General features: G+C 34.5%; 1 protein-coding gene across 2 annotated transcripts in view; it reads left to right on the top strand.

Annotated features, from left to right (window-relative positions):
- Positions 1-15,912, top strand: part of LOC123678590 — a 290,215-nt gene that overhangs the window by 62,008 nt on the left and 212,295 nt on the right. For both annotated transcript variants that reach the window (XM_045615723.1, XM_045615718.1), the window contains exon 2: positions 13,657-14,477. In XM_045615723.1, coding sequence (XP_045471679.1) covers positions 13,729-14,477 — 749 coding nt within the window. In that variant the 5' untranslated portion in view covers positions 13,657-13,728. The remainder of the gene's footprint in view (positions 1-13,656; positions 14,478-15,912) is intronic.

Raw genomic sequence — 15,912 nt, 5'->3', positions numbered from 1 at the left:
AACCGTCAATAAGAGAAAAAAATATTGAACTACATCCTAGAATTCATATCACAATAACTAAAAAATTCTGAAATAGAGTAAGGTTCTATATTTATAATCAAGTCTGTGAGATTTTTCTTGAATTTTCTAATATCAACTATGTCTAGTACATTTTTTGGTATATTATTATAAAACTTAATACACATATACTTGGTATTTTTTTCAGTTGATGTCATTTTATGTATCGGAAAGTGAAATGGAATGGTACGTCTTGTGTTATTGATATTTCTTAGATTTTCGAAATAATGCGGATTTGTTTTCACAAAAAGAACGGAGTCTAAAATAAACATCCCAAAGAAAGTGAGAATTCTATTCGGTCTGAAGTGCCCTCTGCATGATTCCCTATATTATAGACCAATCATAGAGCAGACTTTTGCAGAACAAACAATTTACTGCAATCGGAACCACTACCCCAAATCACGACTCCGTACCTGAGTATAGAATCAAAATTCGCAAAATAAATGGATCTTAAAAGTTGCTTATCTATCCGTCGAGATAAAACTCTTATATATATAGCGCGATTGAGTCTTTTGCATAGTTGATGAATATGTTCGCACCAACTCAACCGATTGTCCATATAAACTCCCAAACATTTAGTGGTATGTGATACTTCAACTGCGGTGTTGCTGAACATTATTGTTTTCGGGAGATTTTCTTTAGATCTATTAGTCCTGAACATGACGCATTCAGTTTTATCAACATTTAGATGAAGCCCGTTCTGACTACACCAAATATTTATTAGATCAAAGGCTGTTTTCGTCTGTTCGATGCAAGTTTTGAGGTCTTTATTTTTAATAAGTGCATTTGCATCGTCAACAAATAAAATTATATTCATATAATTGATTGTATTGAAGTAGATGATATAGATGAAGGCAGATCATTGATATATAGAAGGAAAAGAAGGGGTCCCAAAATACTCCCCTGCGGTACACCTACATCAACTACTTCTTCTATGGACATGTGAACATTTATTTGATATAAAATCAGCTCGAAAAACCTCGACACCAAAACAGCTGTTCCCTTGTGTTATTTTTGTCTAGGTCGTCGCTGAAAGGCTAATTTGGTCGAATATCTGGTAAATTGACAGATTGCCATACGTCCATCTCCCCTCTCCCTCCTTTTTCCCCTTGGTGTATACATCGCACAAACACATTTATACGCAAAATAATCTTAATTGAATCAAGCTGTTACACTCCATTTCCAATTCCTAACATTTCCGAGGCAACTTAATTGACATCGCTACGGAGATCCAAGCCTCCGCACGACGCCACTCCACTTCCAAACCCCGTCGGAGTGAAATTCTAGGTCACGTGTCGGAAGTTACCTCAACAACGAACATCGTTACCGCACTTCGTCAAGGCTCAATGATTAATTCGTGGATCTCAGTTTCAAGTACCTACATGTGGAGAAACGCCGTGAATGGTCCAAAGTTAAGTGAGTTTAAATACACGGGATTTATTTAATTATCCGCGATAAACGATATGCAATCAGTTCGGTTGAACTGCAGTTGGAAATTTAACAATTCACTTGTCCTATTCGTGAACGATTCGATGATTCTGTATTAAATTTTTTATGGCTTCTGCCCAGATATTCCAGAGAAATTAAGTTGAAGTATGAATATAATTCCGAAACGAAAATTAGAGATTCCATTGATAATTTCAAGAAAAAATCCTGTAACGTAACAATGGACTAGTTTTCATTTTTTTGTTAAGGATTAATTCTGAAAATTTAAGTAAAATGAAACAAAAATGTGGAAAAATCATTGAAATATCTCTAGAAATGAACAAGTTATGGGACTTTGAAGTTGCGCTTGGGAAAATAATTTCATAGTACGTGTAAGTGTCGTGACGTCACACACTAGACGACTGGTATTCGCAGAGTGCTTACGAATTCATTGGTGTACAGGGTGGGCAAATTTCGATGTTTTAGCACTACAACTTTTGAACCAGAGGAGATAGACAAAATCTGATACCCACTTCTCGATCTCTTTTTCTGAGAAACTAACAAGGGTAGTATTCATTTTTGGCCACCTTCTTTTGTTTTCGAGTTATAAGCGAAAATTGGAAAAATGGCGATATCGAAAAACATTTATATCTCCGCTAATACTGATGATAGAGCTCTGAAATTAAAACATTATACAGGCACTTTTTTACGTATAATCCAGTGGCGTGCTCGTATTTCCAAAAGGGCTTTCAATTACGAAGCTATGACCCAAAGTTATGTTTTTTTAAATGGGAACACTAGATTTTTAGGCCATTTTTAGAAAGCTTAATTTTTCCTGATTTCAAAAATATATAACATCGTATGATTTGTATCAAAATAAATAACAGAAAATGGTCAAAAACCTTTTTTTACTTAAGAGTCTCAATATTTCTATGGTTTCAACTGTTGATGAGCCTTCCTATAACAAGAGCAGTGTCGTTCCGTCAATCTGATTATTTCTATGCTTTTCACTCATTTCTACAAAATTCGAATCTATATTTATTTTATACAAATGGTTGCGAAAAGATAAACGAACTTGGAAAAAGTTTCCTAGGTAGCTTGAACACAGTTTCAAATATTCATCTATTGAAATATCGAGAATAGGTGTCGACTGTGCATTGTGCAATTGTTGTCATTATTAGGTTAAATATTATCTCTTGTTTGTCCCTTCGTAATTAAAATGTTGAGTTCAATCAGATATGCATTGTTTCATATGCTGTTTAAAATGGATTGGTACTTGTGCGTATTGATTCTGGAGACCTATGTAAATAATCTCCTGATACATGCATCTCAATACAACTCTTTCGATTGAAAAATTCGATCTTGTGGTTTCTCCGTTATTTCCAAATCAATTTTTAGATGAAAAATTTATAAAACATATCTAGATTCGAATTTTGTAGAAATAAGTGAAAAGCATAGAAATAATCAGATTGACGGAAGGACACTGCTCATAGAAATATTGAGACTCTTAGGTGAAAAGAGGTTTTTGGCCATTTTCTATTATTTATATTGATCCGAATCATACGATGTTATATATTTTTGAAATCAGGAAAAATTAAGCTTTCAGAAAATGGCACAAAAATCTAGGGTTCCCATTTAAAAAAACATAACTTTGGGTTATAGCTCCGTAATTGAAAACCCTTTCGAAAATATGAGCCCGCCACTGCATTCTACGTTAAAAAGTGCCTGTATAATGTTTTAATTTCAGAGCTCTATCATCAGTATTAGCAGAGATATAACTGTTTTTCGATTTCGCCATTTTTCCAATTTTCGCTTATAACTCGAAAACAAAAGAAGGTGGCCAAAAATGAATACTACCCTTGTTAGTTTCTCAGAAAAAGAGATCGAGAAGTGGGTATCAGATTTTGTCTATCTCCTCTGGTTCAAAAGTTGTAGTGCTAAAACATCGAAATTTGCCCACCCTGTACAATCACTTGTGCCGTTCGTGTCGTGTTTTGTTCGTTACACGATGACTGAAATAACTTACTATATACATACATATAATAATAATAATAATAATAATAATAATAATAATAATAATAATAAATTTATTCATCCCAAAAATACATGTTCAAAACACAGGTAAAACTATGAGAAACTCTATGACCTAAGCAAGCTTGTATGTCAATAGAGCCCTCAAATATTTTCATGAATAAAATTCGATACATAATTTCTCTGTACATTTATATATTTACACAACAATATCTTAATAACTATTATCCGAGATGACGCCAGAGATGAAATAATTCTAATTACAAAGTGTGCTCATTATGATAATCTCCTTTTAAGTGTGAACTCCGACATGGCCAGGAATCTTCTCACAACAAGTCAAATGCGAAAAATGAAAAATACCGACCATCACCCCCCACAGAGGATGCCACACAATTTGACTGAATTCTCCATTACATATTTTTTGAGCTCGCTTCTATACTTCCTGCTCCTCGTATTGATGTTGCTTTTCAAATATATGGGTAGATGGCTGTAGAGTTTAGGACCATGATAAAGTGAACTGTGTAGAACATGTGTTTTCTTAAAGTGTGGCAATATAATTGCTTGATTGCTAGCATATCTAGTTGGGTATGGGTGATTAATCATTGTCTTCTCTCTCTTAATCTGATTCAAGATGTTCTCGTAAATGTATATTTGCCGAATATTAAGTTCTCCGATTTCAGAATACAATTTATTGGTGTTATATCTTCTTCCCACCTTACGTATAATCTTCAACACGGTGTTTTGTGTGATTTCTAATTTTTTTAAATGACTATTTAGAACACTTCCCCATATCACGACTCCATATCTCAAAATTGATATAAATTATATGATATAAATTACTTATTTCTCTTTTTACTTTTTACTCCTCACATAAATATGTTTTGCCATTGATAATGGATAGACTTCAACAACCAGTACTCAACTACAAACTGTTTATGAAACGTTTTTTAAAAAAATCATCGTTATAAGTTGAACCATGATGAAGCAAACTCAAAAGCAGATACTTACTTGAAAAGTTTAACTCCTTTTATTTCAGCACTGACATAAGATGGATCTGAAGAAAAAATCTCCATCACTGCAAATATATCTATTTTAGGCAAATTGTCACTTTGTCCTTTAACGAAGCCTTCTTCCATTAAGTTGACATAAAAACAAAACTAGAGTTAAAACTACACTGTACAACTACAAACGGCACGAGAACCTTGGCGCGGCTAAGTATTCAAACGTAATTTATGGTGTAGCGATCACAGGCCAGTGCCGTGACGTCACAGACGTGTCGGAGACCAAAGCAATCCGCGCTAAAATACGTAAATTTAAATGATCTATTTCTCAGTCATTTATTGATGGATTTTCAAAATTTTTTCACTGATTTATCAGTTTTTCTCTATATTTTAATTCTATCATGTCAAATATAGTATTATCAACATCACTAAACTAGTCCATTGCCCATAAGACTCTAAAGACTAATTTCTAGGGGGGATTTGTCTTATTTGGCAACAAAACTCCTACCCAGGTTTTTACAAATTCAATAAAATTAAAATATACAATGATCGATCCTTTTCCCTCTAAACAAATAATATTTAAATAAAAACTTAACATAAATCGGTTTTTAATGAATTACTCTGCTATTACGATGGAACCTCTTGTGTAGATTATTTTCAGCCTCTGAACACCGGATCTTTTCAAGAAGCTATAGTACTCCAATTCCCATTCAGCGAAGTTGATGTAATAACTCCAGGTATTACGCAGGTATTCTCTCAGTTTCAGGAACTTAAATGGTTTAACGTACGTACTATTCCAATTTCTGTATCTCAAGAAAGTAGCTCGAACAAGACTCGTAGCTTCTGGTTGCCGAATCGAAAGTTCATAATTTCTTTTAAGAAAAAGATTCAAGCACTCTGTTCCAGCTTGTTGATTTTCATTACATGGTGACGGAATCTGGATTTCGTGCAAAACTGCACATTGATATGCTAACTTTCGCACACTGATAGGGTCAAGTCCAAACATAATGTCACTACTTCGTTTGATATATGCCACCAAAATGCTTTCTTGCTCTTCCGTAAACACTAGTCTAGCTTTGGCATATCCTGATTTTGGCATTTCTGAAGTGTTTCGAAGATTACGTAATTTCTTCACTTTACTAATGTATGTAGAGAATTGCAGGTTTCCTTCATTTTCTAATACTAAACTGGCAGCATGCTTCATTACATCATCTGGAGTTGTGCCCCTTTCAGTTTTCCTCTTGTAATTCCTCATGACCTGTCGAAAATATTTCAGTTACAATGAGAAAGTTCCTGGGGTAAGTTGCAACAGACGTTGCAACATACCCCTAATCCGTTGGTGCAGTTTACCCCGAAACATGCATTTCAATTATAACCAAAAAAAATATTGTTCGATGTTAAGTCTCAGTGATTCTCGTCCATGAGACGTCTCACACACGATATTTCACCAAAGATTGACACAACACATTTTGCTTTAATACAGCTCCGTATATTTACATATCGAGGTCCGCCCTCTACCGTTTAGTATTGCCGACTCAAATGGAAATAACGCTTACTTCTAGGACTCTATTAACATTACTTGTGGTTCAGATATCAGGTGTGTTGCAACTTACCCGTGTTGCAATTTGCCCCGGCTTCCCCTACTTATCTTTCCTGAAGTCTTTATCATTATTGATATCTTTCAGAAAATTCTATCTGTTTCTTTACCTAGATACGCGCATCCGTTGGCCCTTCACTGGCGACCAATAGCATACGATTAATTGACAAATTACCGCGTCTTCGAAAATTCCAATAGCTTAACATGAATTGAAGCGTGCCAAATCGTTGCAGAGTTTTATGAACTTCAGAACTTTTTTTATGGTGGAACATCAGTAGTTTGAAAAAATTTAAGAAGAAAATGTGATCTCATACTAAACTCTTTTGATTCATGTGGTTTTGTCGTATTTGCTGCCAATTTTGAGAAAAAAATTTCAAAATAAACCTCTCAAACTCCTCAGAAGAATTCAATTTTCAATAAAACCCAATCAGTGAGCTGTGATGAAAAAATTAATTAATACAGAGTGATTCACCGCGATGGCCTATTAGGGTTTATGGAAAAGTGATCACAATTTTTTGTTTGAAATTTGGATGTTGGGGTTTGAGACAATAATCTTTCTTCCTAAAATATTTCAAGATCTCTACAACTTCCTCATTTCAAATGGTACATCCAGTATATTATAAAATCATAAGATAGCTTTTTTGATGACAATTTCAGCTATATGCCATACCTTGGGTAAAAACTCAACGGTTTTGAGTAAATAGGAAAAAAATGGTGAAAATGCGGACTCACACTTTTTTGAATATTTCTGCAAAAAATTTTTTTTTTTCCAGAAGACGTTTATCATTTTCGATTTTGCAAGTACATATTATAAGACTGTTTGCGGTTTGCACGAAAAATGTTTAGGGTGAGGCTGAAGGATCTTAGGTCGATGGCCATTTGTTTGTTCACGAACAATAAAGTACTGTTACTACTACTACTGTTTAGGGTGCTTATCAGATGATCATGAATTTGGATAACTCAAATTCATCAAAACTCAAGATTTTCGAATTAGAACCCATATTATTTATTATTTCAGTCGATTCTACGTATAAAAAGAATGGGGGTTACTCAAGCAAACCCTTTACCGAAAATGAATACTTTAGGAGTTATCGAGGATGAACTTTAAATGAGAAAAAACAACGCAATTTCTGTGTGGGGAGGTCTGTGACTTACGGAAAACACAAAAAAAAACTGAAATTCAATGTTTCGTTAAATAAATTTTTCATTTTCAGAATTTTAAGGAATTATTCATAATTGAAAATTGAATTGGTTTATGGATTTCTCAATAGTCCCAACGAAAAATTAGTTATAATTCATGAAATGTAAAATTTAATTATTTAAACATAGAATTTTAGTTTTTTTTCAGTGTTTTCCGGAAGTCACAGACGTACTTCACACAGGAATTGCGGTTTTTCCTCATTCAAAGTAAGAATTTCTCGAATGAAAAATGAAGCAATTTTGCGCGACAAATATTGCTTACCTATTTGGTGATAATTATAGTCTGGTTTTCAATGAAAATTATTGTTAGATGAGAGGTAAGTCATTCAAAATGAAATTCGTTCCAGTTCATAATTCATCTCGTAATTGGAAAAGTTGTCCGTGGAATATTTCAATTTTATGTCATTACCCTTAGTTTGAGTATACTATGATAATATCAAACAATATTGGCTCTGCCATGACCAGTTTTTGAGATACACAGGGTAATATAATGAGAAGGGCGACAGTTATTACAAAAGTTTGGAAAATGCTGCACATAATAAAAATTTCATGGAGGAGTAACGAAAGACACGTTTGGCGTTTGTTATTTTGTCATTGTACAATGAAAAACATTGGTGTACCAAATTCGATGACGATGCTCACTGAGAGCATCTCAAGAACTCTAAGACTCAGAGAAGAAATCTTCAAGGACATCCGATGACGATCTTAGACTATGGAAGTTTCATTTTTATTTCTTACAGTAGATTAATCATTTTCTGGACAAAAATTGTTATATATGTAGGCTTGGTTAATCGATCGTCTAGAGGTATGATTCGATTACCTGGCCGTTCGTCTTTTTCTCCGTGACTTTGTTGGATTTGTAATAATTAAACTCTTTTGAATTATTTACATCTATTTACAAATCCACAATTATACAGTACAAACTCAGTATTGAGAAGATCCTAATTACGTCTTAATTAACAAGTTTCTCACTACGGTACTGAATTTCGTCTCTAACTCGTTTGTTGATTACTCGAAACGTCTTAGTTTATCACGTCTTCGTCGTACTTCAAGTTTTCGATCGTCTCGTCTTTAACTTGTTCGCGACTCGTCTTAATCTAGTCCGCGAACCGTCTTTACATCGTACGTCTTAAGTTGACCGAACGAACTTAAACTGTAGCCGTCTTCCGCTTAATTTGAACTGTGTCTCTCCCGATTGGAACTACCCTGTCTCGAACATTGACCTCCCTTATTTTCGTTTTGGCCACACCCTTAGGGGAAAGTACCATCTCCTAGTCCAATAAGAGCTTTGCCGTACCGCCCACAAAGATCTTCGCGGATTCCTGGAAATCGAATATTCTAGAAGGACTAGAACCTGATAAACAGATGTAACACATCTGGTACAACCGTCTTGTTCTCGAACTTTCCCAACCCCCGTAAATCTCTTAAGTTTTACAACCGACATGACACATTCTTCGACACCCCGAAGAATTACACATCCTTTTCACATTATGTACAATAACAATTCGTTCCCTGTAAATTCATTGGATTTGTCATGCCCTTGGCACTTGAAGAGCCTAATAGGTCTCCAAGCATCCGGTTGACCATCTCAATTATTTACAAGGAACAATAAACTGGATCCTACATATATGGTTCCAATTTTTCTACACCTTCATTTAGGTACACCAAAAGAAATTTGGGGTCTGATCATTGAAAAAATGGAGTTATTCATAAAAAAACTAAGACGTCATTCTGTAAAATGAATGGCGCCATTGGTAAAAAAAAACAATGAATTTTATTTCTTATTAATTTATACCCCCACAGTATATTTTACAGTTGACTTCTCTTAGGATCGTCTAATAATAAGTCGAAGATATAGTACATACTTGTCTGATAAATTCCATGACAAACTGAAAATGACCAACTTGAATTCACTTGAATAATCAATTACTGAATCATTCTGTGAAAATTGAAAATCATAAACGCTTTTCTGAAATAATCTAATTATCTATCAACCATGATAAAGTCGTAAAATACACCCAGAATTGTGTAGGAAAGCATTACTCATGCTGAAAATAGCAACCTTGTTTTCTATTTGGGCCCCATTCTTGTCTATTTTCATTCTCACGGTTAATTGTCCACTAAAAAACTGTATCATGTATGTAACTTGTATTTTCTCGCCGATCGTTTGGGTAAGACCTTATTTTTTTTCAAATAATATGAATATAATTATGTGGGCGAAACACTATCCGACTGATTCACTGATTGTTCATCAAAATATAATGATATCCTACTATGACACAGATGTATCTACTTGTCGTATTTTCGGAGTTGAAGTTTCAGAGAGTGTAAAATCAATGGTTTGAATATCACTGAAAATTAATCATTTCTTATCGGCTAGGACGTGACTGCGAACGCCAATCAGGGCAATTTGACGTCATAGCACTATAATGTTCTATGGTTTAGAACGTCAGATAATATAATCAAACCGACTTGACTGTCAATATCAGCTGATATTAGTTCAGTTTGACAGACCGTTAGCACGTGGTTATCATAGATAAACTAGTTAGTTTGTCTATGGACTCTATGGTAGTGACTCTTTTATGCAGTGACGTCGCCATAATACCGTGACAGAATGGAGAGTTTCAGTGGGAATTTTGAAAACTTTTTGTATTTACGTATTTTTTATTTTTTATTGGTACTTTCTATATTTCTTCATGAAAAATTTTTTTTTTCAAACGTACCATAATAACGTCATTTCTCGACTGACAGGATCATCGAAAAGTTCTACTTTTCCTCCGCCGGAGGGAAAAGTGGTTGCTACGGAAACGATTAATTAGTTACCATGGACAAGAATAAATAATTCTGATTTAAACGTCATTATTTGAACGAACGAGTGTTAGAATGAGCCTTCTGTACTAGAATTATACATTATTTTCTCTAATTCACTGCATTCTTATCGAATTTAATGGAATATTTTCAATAAATATCATATACTGATTTTTACATTGAAAAATGTTGGTATGCAGAACAGATGTCTGTATCACAAACTCAAAATTCAATAAGTGTTGAAGACGCAATTATCAATGAATACATATAAATATCTGATTTTGGAATGAACTAGATTCCTCCAGAAATAAAAGCATTGCGATAGATGCACGAAATAGAATAATTCCACAGAAGTCAAAAAAATATTGGGAGAACGAATATACAAAATTCAACTAATGGACCACGAAAAATCATCCTATTTACAATAGAAAACGTTGTTATCGCATATTTTGAATGTTTAAGCAAAATTCATGAAAGTTCAGCTTAATGGAAAAAAAAACCTATTCGATGTAATGTTGTATACTCAACCTGTAACGTTATATTGATTTCGACAAATCATTCAAAATGACAAGCTTTATTGTGAAGAAAATGTATTCCAAAAAAATCTAAGGTTTTAGAATTTGAAGACATTGAACAGTTTTTGAATTTGTTGATGTCAAGTTATGTATATTATCTTCGATGTTATCTGACATTTCATAATTTTGGAACAAAATTGCAGATAATATTAATTATCAGATATTCTAGTGCATGCAGAAGAATCGAGATGAGCAGCATGATTATAAATAATCAATCATCTGCCTCTCACCTGGCAAATAAGATTATTTCTGAAATCTTGGCTAGCTATATTCCTGCATCAAGTAGTCAAAATTTGAACGTTCCCATTATAAATACAATTTGCAAAGGTACTACAAACGTAACCACTACATACCTGGACTATCATTCCATGTAGGGATGCATAATGCATTCTAATGTAACAATCAAAGTTTTCAATAATTGTACTTTCAATGATATGGACTGAGAGTTCATTCAATCTTCAAATTATTATAGAATGAATAGAATATATCAAAACAAATCTCATTTATTTTCATAAAATCACATATTAGCACAATTGCAGTAATTCTTCTTTAGTAATCAAAAATATAAGTGCACAAATATTGTTGATGAGAATAATAATTCTCTCAATCATTTTTTCTGAACACTAATGATATTTATGCTAAAATTTTTAGGTTAGTTATATTACAATATATTTCATCAATGCCTTTCCATAACTTATCCGTAAAGAAAACATTGTAAACAATATTCTTCATCGAAAATATTTCTAGTTATTTCAATCCTTTTGGTTATCCAATGCAGTTATTAAATATATAAATAAGTATGTGTGGATTGTACATATTATTAGTATTTTCGATTTTTTTCACCCTGGAGAGTTCAACAATTCTGCAGAATAAATGTAAATAGTAGTCATACGAGATGTAATAATTTTGCTTGATTCTACCTTCCATTTTATGAAACAACTTCTTCTATACTAGTAGATAAGTTCGAGATAACATAGGATCTACTTGATATAGGTATTTCTATTTAGGCAAGTTCCAGCAATTTCGATATTACTATAGGTGTAGAGTAGATATTGAATTTGTTATTGTTCACGACTTGACTTCTGAGCAGAAATGAAAATAAACGATGAAGTGACAGATAAATCCGTGACGGCTGACGGAGAGTTCGGAGTACCAACATATGATAATAAAATATAACCATGAAAGCTGTGCAAATCTGATATATTCTCGTACGATTTTGTTCAGAATTTGATTGTATGAATTACAAAACGTTTGAAAAAAAAATAGCATATTTCATTCGGAGTTGAAGTGACTTTTCATGGCTCGCTTAAATTGCCCGCCTCACTCCGTTCGGCGGGCAAACATAAGCTCGCCATGAAAAGTGACACTTCTCCTCCTTGTGAAATAATATATCTACTATTTTTGTGTTTATATATGGCTTATCTACAAATTGAAAGCAATTTCAAAATATAGGCCACATCCATTTTCAATGACAATATGGTTCACCTAGGAAAACATTGTTATTTGACTATAATTATGAAAATTATGGATAAAAGAAATCAATTGCACTTGAAATTTTGAGTAGAAGAAAAAAATTGAAAAAAAAGGAACCTAATACAGGGTGTACCGGGAAGAATGTGACAAACGGATATCACGAATGAAGGTCATCATGGAGGAGTCGTATCGAAAAATTTCAATCGCCTGAGTGCTTTCGTTTGGGATATACAGGGTGATGTTCATCTTACGAGTTTTTCACAGTTAAATAACTCTTGATCTAATCGACAAAATAATTTCAAATTTTGAAGTTTTGCCACTCTGCACTATCACCTTCCTTCGATATTTCTGAAATATCTAAAATTATACAATTTCAAGCTACATATATACAAAATTCCATCATGTTAGGGTAACGGATGCGGCCGACTGAAAATTTTATGTGTGGATGTAAAATTTTATGTCTACCACGTTTCCAGAATCATAGAAAATTCATGCAAAATATCGAAAAACTATCTGATATTTTCATATCAACTTTGATTAGTTTGAAATTTATCACTTGATTATTCATGCAGCTTTGCAGCAGGATCGTTTCAACATAATCACTCATCTAGATAACCTAGAGGACAACAATGGACTCATATGTTCAACAGTACCACAAGGATCGATATTAGGACCAATTCTATTTGTAATCTATGTAAATGATTTAAATGTTCCTGATTGTGTGAATACTTGCCTTTACTGTGATGACACATCAGTATTGATAAAAATTGTAGAGAATTGTTCTACAACTTTAAAAATGAGCGTTTTGTTGAAAACCATTTAGTTTAGAGGTTATGAGCAAGAAACAAAAAAAAAAGACCGGAAATGTTGAGGTTCTTCGGCCCTCCTCAAGTACGCACTGGGTCCTTGTGTTGAATAAATTGACAGAGTCATCCCACAACACCCCCGAACAACCTGTAGAGTTTCATTAAGTTCGGAATTTTTTCCAGCAGACCCACTTTTTTTGTATTTGTCTACTGGACTACATCCCTCATCTTAGCATTTCATACTTGAAAGATAAAAGTGGATCAGTAAAATTAATTTTTTCTCATTCACATAATCTAACGATTGAGATGCACGAGCCACCCCTGTTTAGGAACGGCGGAACGATTATCCACAACGTGTTAATTTGGAGCAATTTACCGGCGAGATATAATCTTCGACCGGAATGCCTACCGCAATTTTGGCGGACATTATATGTGGAATACCTAAACAGGGCCGAGAAGACCGGAATTATCTAATTTCGTTATGGAATGTAGACGTGGAAGATATTCATTATTATCATGCACAATCCCACACTTCCTATTATATTGGATATATCTTGAAAATATCATGACTAATCACTAACGAAAACCATTCCTCGAAACTGAAGCATGTTGAATAATAAAGATATTGCCACGATACCGACTCAATTCTTAACATATTATGATAAATTATTATTTTGTTTCAGACAACCGAGAACCAAGAAGAGAGAACATATCATGAAGATTAGCATTCCAGATCCATCTAGAGAAACAAGAAAATGTCCACCATGAAAGTCAACAGCACCAACGATCCTTTCTCGAGAAGCAACTCGACGCGATCTCGAAGATCAAATGTGATCCTTCCGAAATCTTCGTATTCATCGCCGACCCCCAGCTCGGCGACAAGAAGTCCCTCCCTGAGCTATCAGGGTCTCGTCGAGCCCACTCTTCCAACACAATCCTACCCATCGATCGTGCCAAAATCGCCAAATCTATCGGAACAAAAATCGCCGACATATCCCAGATCGCCGAGTGAAAGGATCTCCAATAAATCGCCAAAGGTTCACCTGAGCAGCCCAGGCGTACGCAACGATAGAATCTTCGACTTCCCCAATTCGGCTTCCGGAACGCCGAAGTCTCCCAGGTCTCCCAAATCCTTCAAGTACGATGGGGAAATACTCCGCGCTGAGTCATCCTCCACCGATTCCTTCAATTTCGACCTGCAGAGTCCCCCGAAGCAGAGAACGAGTACGATCTACTCTAGGAAACAGTACCAGGCATCCAAGAGCGATTCTGGTAACTCCAAGTCGAGCTTGGAGTACCACTCCACTAAGAAACATCCCACTGGCGCGTACGAAGATATCGAATACAAAGTGTGCCACTCTCTGGATTCGGATTCACAGATGGACTTCCAGGCTTCTTCCGGTTACAGATATTCTCTGACAAGTTCCATACATTCTTCCTTGAAAGAAAAGAAGGGCAACAGACCAAAGTGCAATATCAGAACAAATCCAGTTTATGACGAGAGGTGAGTGTAAAACTATAAAACTCGAGATCCCTTGATTTTATCTCTCATCACTCACGAACGGAAATCCCAATCTGAATTTTATGCGAAATAGAAACAGATTTTTCCGGATAGAGGTTTCTCGCTGTTTGAGGAATTACTGGGAAGTTGGAGGCCGACAACTCTGACTCGAATAACAATGAAAGTGAGAGTTTCTCTGTTTATTCCATGGAGAGAAAGATTTTATGAAGGTTATTGGAGTTCGCGAGTATACGGTGAAGGTTGAACATCGATGTATTTTTATACGAACAAGGACGTTGAATATTTTTTTAAATGTGCAGTTAGAACAATAGATCCTCATTTTTAGAAATTATCATAAGTAATTGCACAAGTGCATCAAAATTACCGATAATTTTGCATGACAGCGTGTTGTCATAAAAACTGCATGAGTTCATTTTCATTTTTGGAGAAAGAGCCCGACACCGAAGGTGGAGGGCTCTTTCTCCAAAAATGAAAATGACCGAATGCAGTTTTTCAAAGAAAATACGCTGGAATGCGAAATTATCCGGTAATTTTGATGCACGAGTGTAATTCGGGGGAATATTTCCCGAATAAACTGTTACATTACCTGTCAAACTGATTTAATATGGAATTGCCATAGATTCGAACTGTGTAAGATGCATAGAAACTAAGCATCTATGAACAGAACAATTATCGCAGTGCAGTTTCGCTTCCTACAATGCAATTATCGCTGTAATTTTCGATAATTGTTCTCCAGATACATAGAATTTTTGACAGGAGGGAAATATTCATTCAATATTGTACTTGATAACTCTCCAATGGAGATTGAGGAGTATGAAATAATGGAATGAGAAAATTAAAAATAAACCACAATATAGGGAAATATTCATTCAGAAAACCCTTTTTTTGTCACTAAGTAGGCCATATATCCACGCGGAACTTGAAAATCCTCTTTCATTTACTTTGTTCAACGAGTTCATCCCAAGTTTGCTTAAGTTAAATTTTTTCAATGGATGTAACATGTGCCAGAGGTGAGAGGATTTATATTGAATTCTGCATTGCATATTAAATATTGAGTGCTGAAGATCGTACATGAGGTTAGTAACTAATCAATTCTCTCGAAAGTGTATTCGAAATCGTTGAACTTAAAGTACACTGCTCAACAATTGATAGGGATCACTAACTTGTTCTAAATTTATTTCTGAAATATTCGCTCCAAGATTATAAATTTAGTCAGATATCAGAGTATTTTCAGTTGATAATATGGTTCACTTGAGAAAAGAATGAAAAAATGGAAAGTTGGAGAGAAAAAAGACTTTATTAGGAACACTCAAAATTCTGTGTTTGAATAACATAAAAATGTTATGATGAAACCACAAGAAGGCTGAAGTTTCGGTTAAGCTAGTACCTAGTTGGTCCCCCACGAGCTCATCTCAAG

The sequence above is a fragment of the Harmonia axyridis genome, chromosome 1 (genome assembly GCF_914767665.1).
Source record: "Harmonia axyridis chromosome 1, icHarAxyr1.1, whole genome shotgun sequence".
Lineage (NCBI taxonomy): Eukaryota > Metazoa > Arthropoda > Insecta > Coleoptera > Coccinellidae > Harmonia > Harmonia axyridis.
This window is presented reverse-complemented; position numbering and strand designations above follow the sequence as displayed.